The sequence below is a fragment of the Oreochromis aureus genome, linkage group 5 (assembly GCF_013358895.1).
Source record: "Oreochromis aureus strain Israel breed Guangdong linkage group 5, ZZ_aureus, whole genome shotgun sequence".
Lineage (NCBI taxonomy): Eukaryota > Metazoa > Chordata > Actinopteri > Cichliformes > Cichlidae > Oreochromis > Oreochromis aureus.
The window spans coordinates 36,780,502-36,804,133 of record NC_052946.1 but is presented as its reverse complement, the minus strand read 5'-3'; the positions used below and the strand labels follow the sequence as shown (position 1 = coordinate 36,804,133).

The 23,632-nt window shown below is 39.4% G+C and overlaps 2 protein-coding genes across 3 annotated transcripts; both read left to right on the top strand.

The window, feature by feature from the left end:
* The first annotated feature begins 282 nt into the window (after positions 1 to 282).
* Positions 283 to 3,812, top strand: LOC120440339 (deoxyribonuclease-1-like). Its single transcript, XM_039612670.1, has 8 exons — positions 283 to 363; positions 674 to 795; positions 925 to 1,011; positions 1,949 to 2,067; positions 2,236 to 2,348; positions 2,807 to 2,961; positions 3,326 to 3,422; positions 3,521 to 3,812. The coding sequence occupies exons 1-8, from the start codon at positions 283 to 285 to the stop codon at positions 3,572 to 3,574; spliced, it is 828 nt and encodes a 275-aa protein (XP_039468604.1). The 3' UTR covers positions 3,575 to 3,812.
* A 1,898-nt stretch (positions 3,813 to 5,710) lies between these two features.
* On the top strand, positions 5,711 to 23,464 carry LOC116332152 (deoxyribonuclease-1-like). Of its 2 annotated transcripts, none has more exons than XM_039612887.1 (10): positions 5,711 to 5,823; positions 7,041 to 7,126; positions 7,509 to 7,603; positions 8,055 to 8,141; positions 8,533 to 8,636; positions 9,759 to 9,871; positions 10,748 to 10,899; positions 16,107 to 16,203; positions 16,312 to 16,407; positions 23,306 to 23,464. In XM_039612887.1, exons 2-9 carry the CDS (start codon positions 7,046 to 7,048, stop codon positions 16,363 to 16,365), a joined length of 783 nt encoding a protein of 260 aa, XP_039468821.1. In that variant the 5' UTR covers positions 5,711 to 5,823; positions 7,041 to 7,045; the 3' UTR covers positions 16,366 to 16,407; positions 23,306 to 23,464. The 2 variants fall into 2 exon arrangements, with proteins under 2 accessions (XP_039468821.1, XP_039468819.1); XM_039612885.1 differs by lacking the exon at positions 23,306 to 23,464 and adding an exon at positions 22,208 to 22,357.
* The last annotated feature ends 168 nt before the right edge of the window (positions 23,465 to 23,632 follow it).

Below are 23,632 nucleotides of genomic sequence, written 5' to 3'. Positions count from 1 at the left end.
GATTTTTATCTGTATCATGATTTTACTGGAAAGCACTTTGGTGTACTTCGGTCTTTAAAATGTGCTATATAAATAAATTTTGATTGATTGATCACCTTCTTAGCAGCTTACCTGAGTTAGGGTGAAAGTCAGGGCTGAAGCCTTTCATAGCTCGCTCTGGGCAAGTGTGAGCTTAGACACAAAGCACTGTGTCTAAGTATGGTTAGCATTCTCATTAATGTTAAAGACTCTGAAATTATGTAAATGCTGTGATATTCTCAAAATTTTGGTTTTACAGTCAGAATGAAGATCGCAGCCTTCAATGTCAAGAATCTTGGAGTGAGAAAACTCAACAAAGATATTGTACGGAATAATCTGATCAAGGTAAGTCATGAGAGATTTACAACTTAATTTGATTAAATTATGATGCTGTTTTATTGTTTAAGTGTGTTTGTGTCATCAACATATTCAGACATTTAATTATAGAACGTATTGCCACAATAAGAGTTGCTGACTTTGAAGTGTGTGACATCAGGCCATTTTTGGCATTTTTGCAGTAACAGAGTTATTTAAGTTTGTTCACACTGGCTTGTAAAAGTTGATGTGTTGGATTCCCAGTGGTTGCTGAACTGTTGCACCAGACTTTTATTTCTTAAATGTATTTTTGCTGAGTGGGTTCGTGTGTTTCTTTTAGATTGTGTCTCGGTACAGTGTGGTGGTGTTACTTGAGGTGCGGGATCCCAATGGCAGGGCAATGAACAAATTTCTCACAGAGCTCAACAGACACGGGAAAGTCATCACAAACCACATTAACAGGCATTTACACCTGCTGACCACTGGAACTAACTGACAACAACAGTATTCCTGCTGTAATGCCGAACACACAATATGTACAAAACCTCCCAAAAATAAAACTGAACTACAGTTATGTCTGTTTTTGAACAGGGGGAACAGATCTCGTCCATACAGGATGGAGATCAGTGCCCCAGTAGGACGAAATTCCTACAGGGAGCAGTTTGTCTTCTTCTACAGGTACAATCATCTGACATTCATATGTTTCAAAGATGTCTCACATGTCCGGAATTATAAAGCTCAAATCTGTCAAGACAGATCATTGCATTTAGGAGAAGATTTTAAGGAAAATAAAACATTTTTTAAAAAGTTCAAGATAATCCTCAGAAATTATTTCAGATATTCTTCAAACCAAAATATTAACTTTTATTCTTCCACCGTCCATTTTATGCCATTTATCCGGGTCAGGAATGCAGGAGCAACAGTCTAAGGAGAAACTCTTCAACATTGATTGCATTAGATATTTTTTTCCTTTAAAAGAAATAAAAGCACTCTATGAATGTTTAAGAGGATAGGTGAACATGGCTTTTAGAAAAACCACCTCCTCTCCCTCACCTACTCCAGCTGTTCTGGGAGGACACGGAGGCGTTCACCAGCCAGCAGAGAGACATGATCTCTTCAGTGTGGGTCTCCTCCAGGGTCCTCTCCCAACACTTTACCTAGGAGGCATCCCGGAGGTAACCGATGCATCTACTCTGGGTCCCTCCTCGCCTCTGAGGCTGAACTCAGGTGCTCTTCAGAGGAAGCTCATTTCTACTGCTTGCATCTAGAATTTCATTCTCTCAATTAGTACCTATAAGTGAGGGTTGGAACATAAATCAGCTGGTAAACTGAGAGCTTTACTTTCACGTTCAGCATTCTTCACTAGAAGAGCGATACAGCATCCACATTACTACAGAGACTACACCAGCCTGTCTGTCCCCAACACCCCGACACAATAAGAGTCAAAAACCTGGAGTGGGGACTCCGCCCTATTCCTGGCCTCAGACTTCCTCAGACAGCACAAGACTCACAACAATAAGCAACTTCTCATGATATAAGTCATCGCAGTTTGGGCTGAGACCTTGGCTGTATGTTAGCATGAGGGAAACAGATGTGTGTGTATTTTCTGTCTCAGACAGGATGAAATGAGTGTGATTGACCGTTACCAGTATGAAGAAGAAAACGAAAACGTGCTTGCCAGAGAGCCCTTTATTGTGCAGTTTCGCCGCCGTTCAGCCAGACGTATGTATGAGTGTGAGCTTTTCTCCTCTACTTCTACATTCACAGGGACCAGTTTGAAACTGGTGACGCTGGTCCTTCTTCCAGGATAAATTGTCCATGAATGTTCATACAAGTATACAAATAAACAAGAACTACTGTGCATGTTCACCTGTAACTAACTGGTTATGTTTGTGCTTCCAGTTGTGAAGAAGCTTGTTCTGATTCCCGTCCACACCAAACCAAAGGATGCTGAACATGAGCTGCGTGCTCTTCATAATGTGGTCCAAGATGCAAGAAAGAGATGGGGCACTAATGTAGGCTGGAAATGAAAGATTTAGAAATTTACAGAACGGATATGTTTATGATGCTAAATAATAATAATAACAATAATATGTTGATTGGAGCAGAAAAGGTCATGAAATGATTGGTAGTTACAATCATTGGTCTGATTGTCATTCTAGACTCACAGCCCTTCAAGCACTTCACAGCAGCAGGCTGTGGACTAATTAGTTTTATAAAAGCACAATTTTATAACAGTAAACTATTTTATTTGTTAAGATAAAGTTATTGTTAACAAGAAGTCAAAGTAATTTGCTTCTCAAGTTATTTAAATTAATTTGTTTTTTGAAAACCAAACCTGTGCCATTATTATGTTTGACATATGAGCGTAACTAAAATGAAAAATCTGAAATTTGCTCAAACCTGGAGAACGAAATTATATTAAATGATATAAAATATTTACCTTTGTATTTTCATATATATTGTCTTTCAGAGCATCATGATTTTGGGGGATTTCAATGCAGATGGACGTTACCTGTCAAGTAATAAAAGGACAAACATCAGAATGAGCTCTCGTCCCTACTTTTGGTTGATAGATGAAGACGCTGACACCACTACTAGTGACCTTAATGACCATACATATGACAGGTATCTTCATATTTACTACTTTTCTTTATGTTGTTGTTGTCTTGCTCGGAGTCACACAATTTTATTTTTAGCTTAGAAAATATTTGAATGTCCAAATAATTATTATTTATAAATATAAATACTTTCCTATTTTAAGATTAGGAAATCAGGGTGGGCAAGATCTGTTTCTATGCTGAAAAAACAATAACTGCCCCTCCTGCCTCACAATGATTTCATTCACTGCCTACACCTTCCTAGTTCTGTTTCACTACAGACTTAAAACAAAGAAAGTGAAATGCTTCTTGATGGCAAATTGTCATCTGCATGTTAAAAAACAGGCAAAGTCAAATGAATGCATGATTGTGACTGCACTTCCTGCCAACAGGATTGTTGTGTTTGGAAAGAGGATGAATGACGCAGTTGTTCCTGGCTCTGCAAAGCCTTTCGACTTCAAAAGAGCGTACCGCCTAAATTATGACACAGTAAGACATTTAATATTGAAAACATTTAATTTAACATGGCAATGTTTACGTGCAAACCTCTCACTTCACCACTGTTTGCCGTGTTTTTCTACTTGTAGACTCGATCCGTCAGTGACCACTACCCCGTGGAGGTGGAGCTTCGGGACAATTAACATATGAAGAATTATAGAAAAAAGCTTTATTTTTACATTGAGAACCTGCCTTGAAGTGAGATAGCAAACAAATTTCACCTCCAGTTTTATAATCAGGAACCATGTATGTGTGTTATATGTGTAGTTATATAACGGTTCATGTTAAAATAGTTTTTGCTGTCTTTTTTTGATATTATGTGCAATTTTATGCCAAAGAAGAGTAAATGAGGCACTCTACCTTTTAGTAAAATTAACAACTTTGTTTTTGGAGGAACTTCATAGAAAAAAACAGGATAGAATTGCTCCCCTTGATTTCAATCAACCAACACAATCGCAAAGAAACCTTTTGTCTCTCGTTCTCATTTTCTGTTGCTCTGTTCCTGTTACTTTTATGTATCATTAGTTAGATTATGTTCACCGGTCTCTAATCACTAATCATTCAGTCTGTGTATTTAAGTCTCTCAGTTTCATCAGTTCATTGTTGTGTCATTGTTGTTGATGTTAGGTTGTCACCGTATGCTTTGCTCATTCAATCAGCCATTCAGTCATTTAGTCCGTCCGTCCGTCAGCCATTTCCTGCTCCTGTTCTGTTCATTCACTCCATCTGCAATAAACACCAGCTTTCACTGCGAGTCCTGCGTGTTTTGAGTCATCTCTTCCTCTCCTCCACACACAAAGCCCTGACATGAATGAGATGATTTTACAGGTTTTATTTAATAATATAGTTTTAAATTTTAAATAATCATTTTTTTATTTATTGTTTTTTTTTTTATTTGGGCTGAATTTTGTAAATGTATCCAGTTACCTCATTAATTTTTCCACCCGGGGAGGGAGCCTGGTCCAGCTGCCACAGGGCGAGAAGCAGGTTACACCCTGGACAGGTCTCCACAGGGTGCCGGACAGTGGCAGGGCCACAAATGTAACTATCAATGTTATCTTTGAAACAGTCCTTGCAGACAAAAGTGACACCAAACAGAAATTTAATGCCCCGGTCACAAGTTTAACTTAACTGTATAGATGTAATATTCTTCTGTGAGAAAAATACACCCCTCTCATGTATCCCATGGACACATTGGCTGTTTTAATTGCTGCCTTTCTGTATTGTTTTGTTTATTTGAGACAGAAGTGACAATGTCACGTAGTGTTAAGATAACAACTGCTCTACATACACTGTAAGCAACAAACTAATAAAGTATTGTAATTTTACCAAAACTAGAAGAGAAACTTGCTGAACAGCAGACATCCTGACTTTCTGAGGTAACACAGTCCAAGTTGTTGAGTTGAAGAAAACAAATGCCTGTTTGTATTTATACTAAAGTTTTTAAATTATCTGTATGAATTTGTACAGAAATGTCTTTAGAAGAAAGCTGTAAACATTTTGTTCTACTGTAGAGCATTTTAAAATCACTTTTTAATCTTTTAGTTTTATTTATGATATTGACATAAAGGAGCTGTCAGCATTATACCTTTTGTTTGGTTATATTTAGTATTTCGTCCAACAAAGAATTAAGATCCCAACTAGCATGACTCATTTGTTCTGTTACCACTTTGTTGCCATTGTTATTATGCAGTTTCAGACAGGCAACATATCAGGAAGGAAACAGCCAAACCATCCAGACCAGATGTCTCAGTGGTGTGGGTGGGGAAGGACATTTTTTGTTTTTTTGCACAGCAACAGGAAGCATCCTGTATTTTAAAATGAGCGGGAAGCAAGAAAGAAGCGGGAATATTTCTGTGTAGGAAGAAATGAAAGGCACAGCTTGAGTCACAGTGGAGGAAGGAAGGGGTTTTTTTTTATTACCAAGTGAAGCTTTATTTATCTCTGAGGATAGAGGAAACTACATTATGCATTTGGTATATGAACGGATTGTCATGACCGCAGCCATGGATATAAACATGTCAGACAGCCATACCTCACTGACCCTTTAGACATCTATGTGTTATCCTGAGCCCCTTTCTAACATCATTTCCACAAAAGAACGTCCTAACGTCTTGTGCTGACACCAGGCACCAGATAAATATAAAGTTGTCAAAATGTTACTTGTAATTAATGATTTTATGATTTGATTACTCGCCCTGTTAGCTCTGCATTTGGTCTGTGCCATCTCTCAGGGAAGTGACTGCTGCATGTATGAGCATGCGCATACTGCGTGGGCTGTCTCTCTGTCTGCAGAAACAGTCGGTCAGTCCCATTGATAGCAAGGACAATTCAAAAGGACATCATAGCCAGATTGGTTAATTTTTAGTTTTCTGCATTTTCTACAGAAAAGGTAAGTTTAAGAAATAATTGCAGGCAATTTAGCAGCTGCTTAGTTGACTGGACTTGAAAAATTTGCATTGTGTAATTCCCAGTTAGAATTGGCGGGAAACCAGCTCGACTGCTGTGAAGCTGCCAAAATGATTTTCAGATTATATTCGTTTTGTTAGGGGAAGTTTTTTGCAGGTGGGAGATATTTATCTGCTAAAGTCAGCCAAGCAGAAAAAGAAAGTAATAATAATAATAATAATAATAATAATATTAATAATAATACTATAATAAGGTCTTGAGGTGTCAAATGAGAACATATACATCACAATAAAAGGTGTTAATAAATAATACATATTTCAGGAACTGTTAAAAGAAAGCGACTGGTTTTGACAGTTCAGATTTGTTTCCTGTCTGAAAACCGCACAGTGTGCCAGTTTCAGTGAGTCATCTTCACTGGTGTGATCACTTTATTAGTCATCTATTGAGTGAACTGTTGAGGATCTGCACCAGCAAATTTAAATAGACTGAATGAATAAAAGTTCATTTCTATTCATGAACAGTGTTTATGAATAGCATGTGCATCCTCCTGTGTCAGTATTTCTTGGTAATGTGTCAACAACACTGCTGTCTGCTTTATGTCTCTTGTGGCTATTAATGAATAAAATCACACTAAGAAAAACGCTTTGCACTTTTTTTCTTCTACTGTCTCATACTTTTTCACTCTATTTTATTTAAAGATAAGGCTAATTGTATAATCTTTCCATGCTAATAAAACACATATGATAATAAATTAAATAATCCTATTTTCTGTACACTTCTGTATGGTTGTGATCATGGTTACACGCGGTAAAGCCAAGTTGTTCTCTAGATTCACCGTCCCAAACAATAAATGTGTAAATATAATCAAGATATTTGCTCCTTGTTTATTTCCAGTGACTAAATTTGGCTTTCCCCTGGCTCTGCACCTCTCACAGAGGCTCTTGACCAATTCCTCCCTGCTTTGCATCTTTTTATCATCGCCCGAGTTCTTGTGCTCTGGTTTATATATATATATATATTTTTTTTTTTTTTATCTTAAAATGTTTAAACTAATACTTTGGGTGTAGAGCTAACTACCAATATTTGTAATGTATTAGACAAACATGGAGAACATCAGCACACTCCAGCACACTGAGTTGCTAATATGACTAAACGGTGTTATTGTTGCTGAAGTCTCTGTTGTTAATTTTGTTTGTACAGTGACCATGAAGATTGCAGCATTTAATGTGAAGAACCTCGGAATGAAAAAAGTCAACAATGACATTATACTGAAAAACCTTATCAAGGTAAATCACAGTCGTGGAGCACACTGTGACCTTTTTGACTTACTTAAAGTTTTTATTGTGTTTATTAGTTTTGTGCTATTGAATGCAACATGAGGTTATTTTAACACAATAACCACCACTACAGTCTACAGTGTTCATTTTTTTCATATCTCACAAATAAGTATATTATCTAAATGCTAACAACACAAAGCTGTTTATAGAAAAATGTATTCCTTTACTTTTCCTGATGTTGTTCACGCTGGCTCATGAAAGCTGATGCATTGTTTAAATTTGTGGTGGTTGCTTAATTGTCTTTGAAGCTTGTCCAAATTACTTCTAATATTTTCTTATATGCTACAGTCTTTAAATGTGTTTTTTTACCGTGTTCATGTGTTTCTCGTAGATTGTGTCTCGGTACAGTTTGGTGGTGATGCAGGAAGTTCAGGATCCCACTGGCAATGCGATGAACAAGTTTCTCACAGAGCTCAATAAATATGGGTGATTCGTCTCAAACTATATAATCTGTAACAATCACAGAACATCTGAGAGGTTTACAATGAAGCAACCGTGGCTTAGCGAGTTGTTGTTTTAGACCAATGTAACTACCACTGTTAGCCAGTTATTAAAGTGGGTGGGAGGAGTTTTGGTTTAAAACTGGCTGGAACCTTCATGTTTTTGCTGATTTTTTCATATACAGCATGTTTTATGTACGTTCAATACAGATTCTATGCTCAAGGAATGGGTTTGATACTTGAAAGCTGTTAAATGGTTGAAACTGAAACCACAGAATGAAGACCAGCTGTAAAGTCACAGCAGCTGTGTGTCACATTTTCACTGGAATTTGAATGCATTCAGTTGGTGATGTAGGAAATGTAAATCTTCACTGACACATTTAGTCACACAAAAAGAGAATAAAAGTTAATTCCAGCTGTGCTGTGTTTTTCAACAGAAAAAACAAATCTCATCCATTTAAGATGCTGAGCAGTGACCCAATAGGACGAAACTCTCACAAGGAGCAGTTTGTCTTCTTCTACAGGTATCCATCACGAGGTTCACAGTTGTGTTTCTGCAGCACCACCTACTGATTAAAAACAATACAGTTTGTTTGTGTGTGTATTTCAGATAAAGGGAATAAATATTATTTTGTGCCAAAAACTATTTTTTCTTTTAACTTTTTAAAAGGTTAAACTGAAATCTTTGAACCAGTTTTTGAAAAAACTAACAAATTAACTTTAATTTGAATCTTAAAACTTAAAACAAGTATGAATATGAAATAGTAACACAAAAGTACAGGAATTGTTATTCATAGCAATAAGTAAGCCCTTTTCATATTTCAGTGTTTCTGTTTAGCATCCAGGAAATTAATCATTGCCAATCTATCATCCCCAGAAAAGATAAAAATACAGCTGTTTATCTTTGTGTCTCAGACATGATGAAATAGACGTGATAGACTACTACCAGTATGAAGAAGAAAACGAAGATGTGCTTGCCCGAGAGCCCTTCATTGTGAAGTTTGAATGTCCAAAGACAGGTATGTATGTGTATATGATCTTTGCTTCAGATCAGTCTGACTTGGTTCTCCCTTTCAGGATAGACACTTAAATCCATTTACTATGATTTAAATGTATTATTTATTATTGTTAAATTAGTGGCACAGATATGACCAAGAATAGAAGAAGTACAACAATTTTACTATAAAGATCTACTCTACTGCCCAAAGTAAATGTAGTCATTATGTAGGATCATATATTAACCATCCATCCATCTTCTGAACTACTTATCTAATTTGGCGACACAGGTGTTGTGTGTGTACCATCTCATTAGCCCTTTGGCAAAAGGCACGGCACATTCAGGACAGGTCCCCAGCCCATCACAGGGCTACAGACAACCACTGATGCTCACACTCTAAATTCACAAGTTAACATAGATGTCTTTGGACTGTGTGAGGAAGCCAGCGTACCTGCAGAGAGGTCATGCAGTCACAGCGAGGACACGTAAACACAGAAAACTCCCAGCCAGCCAGTAGATTCATACCAGAGATGACTGCAAAATGGTGCTGCCTACATGACATTACTAAATCATAGCTATCGATTCATTAGTGTGTACATCACTTTAATATTATAGCTGGAGATTTTTTGAATTTCTCAAACATATATAAATTACTCATATACTTTGTAGCTTTAACTACCATAAAGCGGCCAATAGATGCCTTGATGCTCAATCATCCAGGTAGAAAATCTCTAAAAGTTGATTGTGTAACATTTTCAGTGGAAAACATCCAGGTGAACAGAATCATCTTTTTGGGCATATCTTAATATATCATTTATTAGTAGATTTATATTTCAAAATATAGAAAGTAACAATTGTTTTGGTGTGCAGTATTTTGGAATCCAAAATAAAGTAGAAAGTAAAAAGCATAAAAATAAGGCGCAAGAATATTAAAGCTGTACTTCAGGAAAATGCTTGAATAGATATGCAACAGATTTTTCACTGTAAGACTTACAGTATTATAGACAAGGGGCACCGGGGCAAACCATATTTCAGGCTCAGTCTGTGCCACCCAATACAGTCAACTTACTAAAGTCACCGGTGCCACCTCATCAAAAGTAAATCAGTAACCCGGTATGTTTATAACGTCTCTTTGTGCTTCTAGTTGTGAAGAATCTGGTTCTGATCCCAGTCCACATCGATCCAGATGATGCTGAAAATGAGCTGGAAGCTCTGGATGATGTGGTTGAAGATGCAAGGAATACATTGAACACTAATGTAAGCTTTAAATGAATAACATATAATCAATATGTTGAATATGGTACAAAAATAATAAATATTTTATTTGATTATCAAGCAATCACATTTTACTTCATAGCACATTTCATACAAGTTAGTGCAGTTTAAAATTCTTCATTACCTCTGCTGATGTTAGACAAGCTGATAATAAGACACAGAACTGAAAAGGTGTAAGCAGGATGAAGGTACATCGAAATAAAACTAACTTAATAAAAATAACTTTAAGAAAAAAACTGAAATGCCCACACTGAAGGTTCAAACTCAAGCGCCCGAGCTATTGTCCTGAATATCATTACTTATCCTACTGATATAAACTGACCTGGTTTATACACAGGGTTATACGGCTGATATAAGGTAGGATAGAGAAGAAATACCTGTGTTCTTAATTATATAATTTATATAATTAGATATTTAATAATTATATCATTAAATAATGGTTTTTAAATCCCAGTTTTTTAATGCCAATTTATGTGCTCTGTGTGGTGGTCTGTTCACAACCATACAGACATGGTTTAAAAGCACCAAGGGCCACTTTAACTAACTACTTACATCGCCTCAAACTGTGTTTGGGCATAAAAAATGGATTAATGTGGGTATTTACAGGCTTCATAAGAGGATTCCTGAAAGCCTCGGCTGGTGTTACATTGTTTATACTGTTCCAGCCATAGTTTTAGTGGATCTTGCAAAAGTTATTATATAATGTTAATGGACACTTTCCAAATACTGATGTGAAAAACACATTTTTAATGAAAAAAGAATAATAAAAAGTGTAAAATGAAAATCGATAATAGCACTGATGTAATCAATATGTGTTATAATTTACAATGCTAATTTTAATTTTGCTTTTTTCTGCAGAACATCATGATTTTGGGCGACTTCAATGCAGATGGTCGTTACCTGAATAATGAAACTAGGGAAGCTCTAAGCATCAGTTCTGCTCCCTATTATTGGCTGATAGATGAAGATGCTGACACCACTACTGGGGCTAATGACCATACCTACGACAGGTATATTCAGATTTGCCATTTCTAATTCTACTGTCACTGTCTGAGGGACTCTGTACATCTCTGGATATAGTGTGTGTTGTATTTTGTATAGATATTATTTATCGTCGTTTAGCAGCAATATACGACAGTACGCTGTACGATTGTACATAGTATGACAATAAAGAATTAAACTTAAGGTTAAGTTACATTTATAAGATTTAATCCAAAATTTCGTCTTTGTGTCTCTGGTCAAATTCAGTTATCAAGTGTTAAAAGTAGACTGGGAGGCAGGGCCTTCTCTACAGTGGAACCAGATCCCAGTTTGATTTGGGAGATTGACTAAAACTTTCCTTTTGATGAAGCATAAAGTTAAGGTTGTATCAGGTGACCCTGAACGTTCCTTTGGTTATGCTGCTATGGTCTTAGAGTGCCGCGTGACTTCCTGTGACTCTATGATGGACAGCATTTCTTTTCTACTGAGTCTCTTTTTACTTCTCGGGTATTTATCACTGCTCGCTAATTAATGTGTCTTCCACATACTGTATGGTCCTTATGCTGCAGTATAAACCAACATGTTGTGATTTGGCACAATAAAACTGAACTTGAATATTTCGGTCTAGTTTTCTTAATCATTGAGCGTTAACGGACTCATTACTGCCCCCAGATGCAGACGAGCAGTAAGCACCCACTGGAAGCGAGGAACAAGTGCAATCATAACCTATTTATTGACCCAGTACATTACAGAAAATTTTTGTTGAACAGTACAAAATATTTCAGCAGCCCTGCAGACCAGCTTGCTGGTTTGTAAAACACATCTGTTTAACCGCCTGCTGTTGAAGAACAGTGGACAGCTGTTGCCTTGAGCTTTGGTGTATCACTGAAAACTACGGTGGCCCCTAGAGACAAAGCATGTACAAACTCCAAAACACTTACAAATTCCAAATAGCACGCACAAACTCCAAAACACATGCAAAATGCAAAACACGTACAAAATCCAAAACACATACAAAATACAAAACACATACAAACTCCAAAACACATGCAAACTCCAAAACACAACGGAAGTGCTCCAGGACGCTAGGGGCAGTGTTGAGCTCGATTTGCAAAGTAAACGGCAAGTTTGGGCTGTATGGGACGGTCTAGTCTCCGTCGCGCTGCCCAGGTTGCCTAGCAACCATTATACTAACCGCTGGAAACGTGTCATACAACTTAGTTTGACAGAAATGAAGGAGAACATATTTTGTTAATTTGTTTGTTTGTTTCTACAAGAGCTTTGTGTGATTTGATAAGTATCTGAGGCTGAGACCACAGGACTGTAAAACATGACTTTTGGGCTTCATTTCTGCACTGAACAGTCATTTTAAGATTAGCTAGTAAATAACAATTAATTAATGTTTTTCATGAGACTAAGGTCATATCACTTTGGTAATGTAAATATAATATGGCCAATATTATAGTTATTATATTAATCATTATTAGCTATTACAGCAGTGAACATGAACTCTGTGTCAAATACTGAGCTTCAGTACAGATTCTAGTTGCAGTTATTTATGTCTTTTCACCTTTTCTTTCCAAGCTCCTTAGTCTATCACCTTAAATCTTCACTCAAAGACAAGTATCTTTGACAGTGCATATATAGGTGTATCATACATAAGAGACAAATGTTGTTCCTTCAGTATGTTGGCATTACTAAATTTGGCTCATTGCTTACATATATTTATAAAAAGAAAATGTACAAGCTGTGATAACTGTTTCTGATAAAATGAAGAGTAGACTGATATATTAAATATTCCTTTATTGGGTGAGAAAATCAGACCATGTCATAACTGCTTTAAGTCATACAGAATAGATATCAGAGCCTTAAACAGGCTGACTTCTGCTAAATGGGTCAAACTGGGCAGAAAGTATACAAACACATTACATCCTTATAGAATATGATGTAACACTATAGATCAACTTAGCTCAGAATATATAAAGCATATAAACAATTACAGCAATAGGATGCAACAAACACAGCAGTGCTACTAATCCAAAATACTCAAAGCTTCATAGAACTGAAACAAACATTTATTTTTAGCTCCATTCTGCTGCTGATACATACTTTAGGTTTCTGAATATTAAACTTGTTGCTGCCTTTCATAGTGTGTAACTTGAAGGCCCTGAGTACTTTCTCCCACACTGAAAACACTGGGATGATAACATTATTTGAACATTACCTAATAAGACTGATTCAGGACAGACAATTAGTTATTTTAAACTTTTCTAGCAGTCCTTCACAAACAGGGAACAGTCTGTCTATTCTCTCCATCTGTCAGCTGCTGCTGGCTCTTCCTCCTCCTCTTCCTCACACACTGCTGAGTTTGTCCTGGTGGATCATCAGGGGTGCCTCACAGATGATGTGCAGCAGTGGGTCCCTCAGTCTGTCCTCACTCTGGACACTTGCAGTTGTCACACATGGAAATCAAATGTGTGATAAGCTGCAGGATTCAAACACAAGTGTAACTTATAAATACATGTTCATACTTTTATTCCACAATCAGAGAGAAAGAAACAGAGAGAGAGTGCAGGCCAGACAGACAGGTGACAGTCTCAGGTGTACACACTGCTACAAAACAGCACAAGAGAAGGAGGATTTAGTGTTTGTGTTATTACGAGTGCTAAACAAGAAGAGTTCCAGATGGTCCAGTGGACACATGTGTGACTCCTGTGATTAAAGCATCTTTCTTTCAGCTTAACGAGTGAACCGTCAGCTCGTTCAAACACACGTTAAAGTCCGTTTGGCTCGACACCATCGAACAGAGGCAGCAATATAACATAGCTAACATTAACAGTGCAGTGAATCCTGCTTGTGCCGTCATATTCAGGACTGCAAACCGAGCAGCATCACTGACTTTCAGCTTGTTGTGTTTGTGGATATATGACTGACTTTAATTATCCATAAAATCATCACATTCTCTGTAAGATTAAGGTCAACTATTGAACGGCGTATATTTTGAAGTAAAGGCTTTAAAACCAAGTTAGTACAAACATCGCTAATGGCACATAACTTTCCCGACATGTGGCCAACAGTAACGTTTTAATGTTGTTCATTATTAAACATTTGCACATAAATAAGTGACATAATACTCAGTACTTACTTTTGAAAGTACTCTTCGGCCGCTTCGCTTCCACGGCAAAATTATCCACACCACCGCCGCGCTATGAAGTCTGGGATATGTTGGGCCATGAAGGCTACACTGACCCATCCTTAAAATAGTTGGGTTGCGGTCACGTGGTTCTGATGACGTGCGGAGGCAGCGCGATTTTTGAGTGGAGGGCGGAAGTAAACATGGAGGACACTGTGGAGAGTCAGGAGAGCAGCTATTGTGCAACTTTAGACCCCGTTTCTCGGGAGAGATATAAACAGATAGTTAAAAAATATATCGGACGTGATCCGTATTCTTTGAAAATGTCCGAATACACCACAGAAGTAAAGGATTTGCCTACTATCGAGGCTGTGGATATCACCAACTACTTGGTCCTCCAGACTTCTTACTACACTAGGCAGCAAATGAAAGCTTTCAAGAGTCTGGAGGCGTACAATTTTTTTGTCAGCGGGTGGGTCCACAACCTTGGAACAAAACGTCTCCGTGATGGATACAGTTTGGTGTTTGCAAGGGTGAGTGTTTGTTCTTATATTGCTTTATCTTAAACACGCTAACAGTTAGCGGTAGGCGGCTTTAACGTCAACAAACATGCCACATCCTTAGGACTTCGTTAGAGTGACAGTTGTTTGTTTCAAGGTAAACCATTCCCAGAGGTCTAACGAGACACCTCTGAAGACTTGGGTAATTGCAAAGGAGGATGGAGAAGTGATTGGCATCTTTTTCTCTTTGACATGATTCTTGTTTGTTTTACATCTCAGCACAATATCTTACCTGGATAAGTGAATGTCTCATTCACACTGAAGTCTTCTGGTTGTGGATTCTCAGCTGGAAGCTGCAGTTCGAGGGTTCTCCACTGTCACTAGGCTCAAATCCGGGCTCTCAGCCGTCTGTTGCATATCCAAAATCGCCTCTGCACATCGATGCTGTTCTGCCTTAAGCTTCATTATTTTCTCTCGTTTGAGAACTGATTCCGATCTGGGTTTTCGTTCGTAGCCGAGATTGACCGTCGGAGCCCAGTCCTCCGACTCTTCGTCATCCAAAGCACTTGGGCAGCCTATAGTCCCAATCAAGTCAATATTAGACTACTAACTTAAAAGCACTAAGTAAACGAGAATTTAACGACAACCTAATGCTAATAAGTTCGTTTGCAAACATAACATTACCTCTGACGAAGTGGTCGCTGCAGACACGGGCATTGGCAGACTCTGCTCCTCCCGACTGTAAACGTAAATTTAAAATCCATTTTTCCTACGTTTTTCGGTTAGAATTTTCCATTTTCTCCTCTTCGTTGGGCTATTTTGGTACCCTAAAATACCGTTTATCGGTTTCTCTGGTCGACCTACTGGAGCATCCGTAAACACAACAGGACATAGGCATTTTGCGTACTGTCTGTCTGTGATTTTGCGCTTATCTTTTCACTTCCGACCGCCAGTCAAATTTCGCGCTTTACGTCGACGTCACGTCTCCGTCAAATGAAACCTAGCTATTCAGGGAAATGAAGGACGCATTTGAGGGCCGCATTTCGAGCAGCCTTTGAATTGGGACAGCCTTTGGCCTTAAAATGCGGCCTTTAAGGCTGCAGACCCCTTGACTGTATGTCTAAAATGAGATAAATAAAGTGAGGAAAAAAAAGGCTGCAGACCCTGAATTGGGATACAGCCCAAATCCGGTCATTGGTACGTCCTGGCTTGTGTAGTTACTAGGTAACAAAAGCTCAACACTGCCCCTAGCGTCCTGGAGCACTTCCGTTGTGCTTTGGGTTTGCATGTGTTTTGTATTTTGCATGTGTTTTGGGTTTGCATGTGTTTTGTATTTTGCATGTGTTTTGTATTTTGTACGTGTTTTGTATTTTGCATGTGTTTTGGAGTTTGTGCGTGCTATTTGGAATTTGTAAGTGTTTTGGAGTTTGTACATGCTTTGTCTCTAGGGGCCACCGTAATAAACATTTGTAGAAACAGGATTCCCTGCATTTCCTACATGTCACTAGAAAAGTGTGAATGATCTGATTACATATAAAGGTTTCTCAATTCAAATAAATGCACAATGGTGTCGATGAATGGTGACTGTATTTTCTGCCAACAGGATCGTGGTGTATGGAGGTGAGATGTATGATGCTGTTGTTGCTAACTCAGCGAAGCCTTTCAACTTCCAGAAAGCCTACAAATTAGGGAAGAAAATGGTAAGACTTTTCACATGGAAGTGTTTACATGCAAACACTCGTATTATAATGTTGTGCACTTCTCCACCACGCTGTCTTCAAAAGGATTTCTGACTTGCTTACATTCAGGCTCAATCCATCAGTGATCACTACCCTGTGGAGGTGGAGCTTGAAGACGATTAACATTTGAAAATGAGCTCACTGAACCTCCAGCAAAGAAGAAAGGTAACTTTTACCCTATGAGCAATATATAGGTGAATGGGTTGTTGTGGAAGTTTTTCCACTTAAATAAAGCCTGCAGATGAGCGGTGAGCGGTAGCCAACATTCTTTAATCAAAGCACACAGAACATACAAACAAGCTTGTGGAGAGCCTGCATGACCACGGGGCAGGGTCAGCAGAGTCTCTCTGAGCCTAGCATGGCTCTCAGTTAAATACCTTCTCCAGGAACAAAAGGCAGTACACAGCTGTTTCATACCTTAAGGTTCACACTCCTTGCTACCTCCCAGAGTCCTCGAAGAGACAAAAGACTCTTCCTCTGGGTGGTCTGCTTCCCCCAACTTCCTTCTTACAGTATGGGTGTCAGACATGTTAAAATCCAGTGGCACCAAGGCATTATACAATAAAATAATGTGATTAGCACATAAGTAAAAGAAATTCCTTTACAATCCCACCCTTTGATTCTTAAATCAAGAATCACATTAATACCAGAATTTCTTTCCTGACATTCTGTATATCACATCAACATTATTGTACACTTAAAGGAGTTTCACACTGTGTGTCCTCACTTCACTGTTCTCCCACCACCCTTTGTTCATCTTTAATCCTCCTCCACAATCTAAGCTCTCACATGCAAATGGCAACAACAATGATACAGAGGAAAGGTCTTCTCCAGAGTCTCAAAGTACTTTGCATGGCAAAGTGAAACAGCATTAGGTGGACATTCTCAGTCACAGTTATGGCTTCTGGTGTCTGTGCCATTTACAGAGTCATAATTCCAACGTTTGTCTTCCTCTGTGCTGTCACCTTTGGAGCTTGGCACGCTCTCTTCATCCCTCGGTTTCTGTTCCAACGCGGCTGTAGATTTAAGGCAGAGCACGTCGTACACCTTAGTTGTCTTCCTCAACGTCAACGGCGAAACTCTTTCATTTTATTTTAAGATTTTGCTGTTCAAAATCTTCTCGTGACAATCCTTTGGAAGCCCAGTGGTGCAGCCCACTGTCGTTTGTCTGCTGTCCTGCAGATGGTCCCTGCTTCTCACTGGTCCTGTTGAAGCGTTCTCTCCCGGTCGTGGTCTGTATCTGCGTCAATCCTTCCATATCCCTCATGTCACGGTCTCTGCAATTTAAAAATGAAAGCTTCCACGGAAAACCCTCTTTTGCCCTATGTCAGCTTAGCACAATTAGACATGCACAATAAAGTTGTGCATTGTCTCTTAAAAATTCACAGGGCTTCTCCCCTGGAGTAGTTTCACTCCAGGCCCTGTCATAAGAAAAAACATTAGCCAGTGGTGTGTCCTGCTGTAAATCATGTGATTAGATCCCACGATTAACCCTCTGCTGTGGAAAAACTGATATAGATGTTAGCGCAGCGCATCTGTATGCCCACTTTCTCACAGTGACCTCTGCACTGTAAACAATACAAGGTCATGAATAACACACCGCTGGTAAATTCACAAAGACACAGAAAGTGGCAATTAAAAGGTTAAATCAGCACGGCCCAAAAGCTCATGCAACCTGTTGCTGTCATCTTTCTGCTCCTGTAAAAAGAAACATACATACATACATCCACCCTTTTGTCAGGTCAAGGTGGAGGTGCAATCTTGCATACTGGCGTCAAGTCAGTCAAAGCTTTTGTCAGTCCAGTCAGTCCCCATTTTTTATTTGCTGACAGTAGAATCTCTTGTGACGCAATAAGTTTCTACTGCCAGCAATGACGTCATTTCAAAAAAAGAAAAAGAATTTAGACTGGATTACCTCGCCGAATCCATTTTGACAGGGACTTGTTTTCTGATTGTCCCAAATAAGTGGCTTTCTCCCGAGCCCATTTTAATTTTTGGAGAAGCTCACTTGCGATTGTTCAACATGTTGTGTAGCGCTTTCGATCCCAATCTTGCAGCCCTGCTTCATAAAGAGGAAATTGCCAAACAAAAAATATCTCAGTGCACTGTTAAAAATAAAAAAATATGAAGGCCTCTTTTTAGAAGTTGTCTAAGCGTACTCTCTTAGAATGATAGATCAAAACAAAACTAATTGGCAGTTTCAAAGTGGTACCAAAGGAAAATGCAAAATCCCCAAAACTTTCATCCACCAGTCACACCTCACACAACAATATTCTATTAGATAATGAGTTTTGTTTTCCCCCATGTACCCAGATGTGTGTCATGATAAGACCTCCCCCACACATCAGAAACCAGAAACTCAATAGCCTATTAGTCTCCACTCATCTGACCCCCCCTGCAGCATTCTGTTCACCCCTGCAATGATTCAATCATCCTTCCCCAAAATAATACTAGTTCACTAGTCTATGTATCACTTCTCAACCCACTAAGTGAACCGGACAAGATGATGGTAACAGAACTGCATGCTTAAAATACTGTTTGGTCTTCATGAGCTTCATTGCATGTGTGTTTGTGTTAGTAGGATTAATGCATTTTTCTGTTTGTGTAATTTTGTGTACCTCTCCTCTTTGCGGTGCTCCAGACACTTTTCAATTCTCCACGCAAAGGCGGTCGTTTTCTTCCCAGTTTCCTAAACCCAAATTTCATTTCCCACACTAAAACAGCCATGTTCTCCCTGCTCCTTCCACTGTGGTCTCATCTCATCTCTCCCCTTGCAGCAGTCCAGTGAGAGTCATTGTCTTTCAGCTTTGTCCTGTGTTTTCCACTGTCTCATCTTGCCATTTTGCTCCAAAAGTGGCAAATGTCCAACTCAGTCAAGTCTTTTCAAAGGTCCATTCACACACAGTGAAGTTGCAGCTCGTTGGAAATGCACATCCATCCATCCAGTCATGATGATGCCATTTTTCTCCTTGCTGTCGCTGTCTTGCACAGCTGCTGCTGCTAGAACTTTCTTCACTGCTCATGATACTACTGTGAGCTCTTGATATCCATCTCGTTGTTCTGGAACTGCATTTCTAGTTTTCAGGAGAGATTCTTGGAGCTTGTGTTCTCAGGGTGACAAACACATGGAAGTTAAGCTGTAAAATAATTCAGCCAAACTTGGCTTAAGTGTTTCTAATGATGTTAACCTATAATTTTCTTCCAACTGCTGCACGTGGAAAATTGATCCGGGTCTGTTCTTCACCTGCAAGTGACACACTGAGACATTTTGATCATTGTTCTCACTGCTTAAAACAACACGTCTCCCCTCTCTGGTTCTGAACTCCTCTTTCTTAAAAACCCAGAGAGATTGTAGTTGTTCTACATTGAAAACCACCAAACCCTCTTCCTATTTTTTGCTTATTTTCCTTTTTTGCTTATTTTCATCAACAAGTCTGTTAAAAAGAAATTTTTCGAGTGTCCACCCTAGGGGAGCTGGTGGCCTGCAGTACCACCCTCTCCCGCTAGTTGGAAACAATTTTACACACATTTCTACACTCCTCTCTTTTTTTTTTTCCTTTTCTTGTTTTTGTTCCCTATTTTCAACATTTTGAACCCCATTTTTCACTGTTTTTTTTACACACACATCAACTTTTCCCACACACCCATTCTCTGCAATCTTACACACCACACGTTTACTCAGTTCTTACCATACAGTCACGCATTGAGTTTTGTCCCTGGCTGCCTGGTGGAAGGCCTGCCGCTTTACTGGATCCAGTTTCCCTTTACATTCAGAGCGTCCTCTGCAATGGCCTTCTTCCCTTACCGGCAGAAAAGTGCTAAAATACCGTCATTTCACGCACTGTAGTACGCAGAAATGATTCCCGACAGTGTACCTGAACCGCCGTTCCTGTGGCGTACTTGGACTGACCACAGGCCCGGGCGGCTTCTCCCCAACAGCGTGTTCGAGCCACTGTCCTTGTGATGGGCCGTTCCCAACACAAGCCTGGGGTCTCAAACCACCAGGATTTTCCCTCCGGAGACTCGAACTCCGGTCGGACAGCGTTCCCCCTCGGCCAGACAAAAACTCTCCATGACTGTATACAAGTTAGCTACAACTCACCCATCTGCAGGAGTCCCCTCAAAGTTGATGGTCTCGGTGGTGGCTAAAACACACGGCTCCGTGACTCCTCCGTTTCCTTTGCTTCAACAGCTGGTAGGACAAAGGTACCTTTTCCCTCAGGGGTGATCAGCCCGTCCACGGAACCGTTGTTCAGCGACCACACAGACCACCCTGCTCGCAGCGCCATTCTGTTGTGGAAGTTTTCCACTTAAATAAAGCCTGCAGATGAGCGGTGAGCGGTAGCTAACATTCTTTAATCAAAACGCACACAGAACAGAAAACCAAGCTTGTGGAGAGCCTGCATGACCACGGGGCAGGGTCAGCAGAGTCTCTCTGAGCCTAGCATGGCTCTCAGTTAAATACCTTCTCCAGGAACAAAAGGCAGTACACAGCTGTTTCATACCTTAAGGTTCACACTCCCTTGCTACCTCCCAGAGTCCTCGAAGAGACAAAAGACTCTTCCTCTGGAGTGGTCTGCTTCCCCCCAACTTCCTTCTTACAGTATGGGTGTCAGACATGTTAAAATCCAGTGGCACCAAGGCATTATACAATAAAATAATGTGATTAGCACATAAGTAAAAGAAATTCCTTTACAGGGTCACATCAGAAATATTTAAACTGTACAATAGAGATAGCAATCCCCTCAGGAGATGTTTGTAGAAAAGATAATAAATAACAAAAGCCCACTCTGCTCACTGAAAAGAAAACTACTAATACACTTCCATTTATATCTAACGCAGACCTGAGCACACATGGATCACACCTGGCTAATCGATTATCCTCGTCCTGTGTGAGGTCAAGGAGAAATTAGGATCCAAAACAAAATAAGTGCATATCATGCATTTTTTTCATGCAATTTGAATCAGATTATATTATATAACTTGTTATATAAATTTATTAGCAAAAACTGCAAAAGCACCAATGACTTTTTTACGGATCCAGCTTTCCCACAAAATTGAAAAACATATGACATTCTCTGAAAAACAAGTGTTTGGTAGATTCTGCTTTGCTAGAATGAGAGAATGTGCAAACTATAAAAAAGATGGATCGGGGACAGTGAAGGAAATCTGGAGCTTCAGTTAAAAAAATGTTAAAAGTAAAACAATTTGACTTTTTCTCCTTGGTTCTGGACGAGCGCTCTGATGTCTGACACAGTTAATCATCTGTTTATGTGGGACAACAAAAGAGTTTGACTTTATGGAGGAGATGCTATCAAAGCACAAAATGAAAACTTCAATGATCCCCAAATAGGCATAGACTGAATTCAGACAAACTGGGAGGTGACCCATCTGATGCCTGTCCAGATCTGGCACGGCAAAATGTCAGACTTTTGAAGCAGAAGATAGAGTGACTCAAATGAACTCAGACCTGAAATGAGTATTTTTGTACTTTATCATACACGGAGGGGTGGGGGGGTATCAGTCTGTGTAAACATAAACCATGTGTAGATGTTAACGTCATCAGGGCGAGAGAACCTCAAGTCAGTATCGCTGCTCGATTTTTATTGTTGCTCACTACATCATATGTGAACAAATGTCATTTCATATTTTTTTAATTTCTCTTATTTTTATTGAAATATTCTTACTTTACTTTTAGTGTAGTTTAACTTGTGTTCTATTTGTGTGAAGTTTGGGCGTTTTAATACATTTTTTGTGGTTAATCAGTTCATATTATGTTTTTTCTGTTTTATCACATTTTGTCACATCGTATTATTCGCTTTTAATTGAAGTATTTTGAACCTGCATGGAAGTTGCTGTACACATAAGCTTTCATTGATAAAACTTTTGAACGTTTATATGAGATTAATTCTATTTCTGCTTCTTTTGTTTTCGTTGTACCTTTTTGTGACTCTACATCAAACAGGTTCAAAGAAGAAGGCTGTCAAAAGACAGAGGGCCTTGTAGAACTCATCATTTTATATAAGCACACTGCACAGAGTTTTTATTGTTTTGTCTGCAATAAACTAATCTGAAAGAATGAAATTTGGTTTGAAAGGTTATTATTTTTGTATTTTGTTTTCCCACAATAAAAAAAAACTCTGAAAGACATCAACGCTCAGGTATGCACCGGCTCACTCCCGGTGGCTGCTTGTCAGGGTCTGGCGCCTGTGGCTCGGTCCACTCTGGCACAGCTGGCTGCCAGCGGAGTGGACCGAGCCCGTCACTGCAACCCCCTCCTGGCTTCTGCTCCGCGGCTGCTGGGTGACCCCTCATCTGGGGCTCTCCTCAGCTCTTTCCGGGAGAGTGGCATGGTTGCCCCTCTGTTGGTCCTCCTTGGTCTCTTGTGCTCTGAGGGTCTCTGGATGTCTGGAGCCTGGATCTCCTCCATACCTGCTTCATGCCCTGGAGGACGGGGCTCCCCACACCCTCTAGCAGATCATTACATGAAGGAACCTTTTGAATACAAGCATGAATACAAACATTAGTGGGTAATGTTGGGAAGCACTAATGCAGCAAGGTGTTCTCAGGTTGCCTCTGTGGTGGCCATCTTGTTTTCCCTGTAAAGAGGAGGCCCGCCTCAGTTGCAGCTCTTTTATAGACTAGTCTGGATTGAGAAGGTGTGGTCTCTAGAGTATTCAAAGCTGGAAAGAAATGGATAGGGGGCCATTTTGAGAAATTGCTGTCTGTATGTGCAAAAGATTGGCAAGAGACAATAAAGTAAATACTTCAGTTAAGGCAGAGTGATGTCTGATGTTTTCCTCACTACACCTCTCTGCACAACATCCAGTAAATCATGTTAGTGGAGGTGAGGCCAACAAACATTGACTGGCTGCAGGTGCTACTGTCAGGGTACCTGTCAGTCAAAGCAGCCACGTGCATAACGTTAAACCTTTATAAAATCCACAGTGGTTATTCCCTTGTACAGCTGTTATGACGTTATGACTTGGGGAAATATCCATAAAGACTAAACCTTTTTGGTTTAATTCAGGATGTTTACTTCTTTCTTTTTTTTTTCTTACAGCCTGGAAAAGAAATTGTTTCTTTTAAACACTCAAGTCTGGTGATTGACTTCATTTTGAATCCAACTTCAAGTGGTCACAAAAGGAACTACAGTTTTTGGCACTGCACAATACAAGATTCCCTTTTTCCTCCTTGGGCTGGAGACCTGTATCTCTTATGACCACAGGGCGCCCTCTATTGGTGTCTACCAGCCAGTGAACATGAAACCGGTATTTTAGGTTAACTGAAGGTAAACATTTTCCCATGACTGCAGCAGAGTGCTGCGGGTTGATGATAAAACCCTCGGCTGTATGCAAACACAGGAAACACCGCTGCTGATAACAGACAC

Coding starts and splice junctions, on each gene's coding strand:
- LOC120440339 (XM_039612670.1), top strand. CDS start 283: ATGAAGATCGCAGCCTTCAATGTCAAGAATCTTGGAGTGAGAAAACTC. Junction 1,012..1,948: donor CAGTTTGTCTTCTTCTACAG/GTACAATCATCT, acceptor TTTCTGTCTCAG/ACAGGATGAAATGAGTGTGA. Junction 2,962..3,325: donor AATGACCATACATATGACAG/GTATCTTCATAT, acceptor TCCTGCCAACAG/GATTGTTGTGTTTGGAAAGA.
- LOC116332152 (XM_039612887.1), top strand. CDS start 7,046: ATGAAGATTGCAGCATTTAATGTGAAGAACCTCGGAATGAAAAAAGTC. Junction 7,127..7,508: donor TACTGAAAAACCTTATCAAG/GTAAATCACAGT, acceptor TGTTTCTCGTAG/ATTGTGTCTCGGTACAGTTT. Junction 7,604..8,054: donor ACAGAGCTCAATAAATATGG/GTGATTCGTCTC, acceptor GTTTTTCAACAG/AAAAAACAAATCTCATCCAT.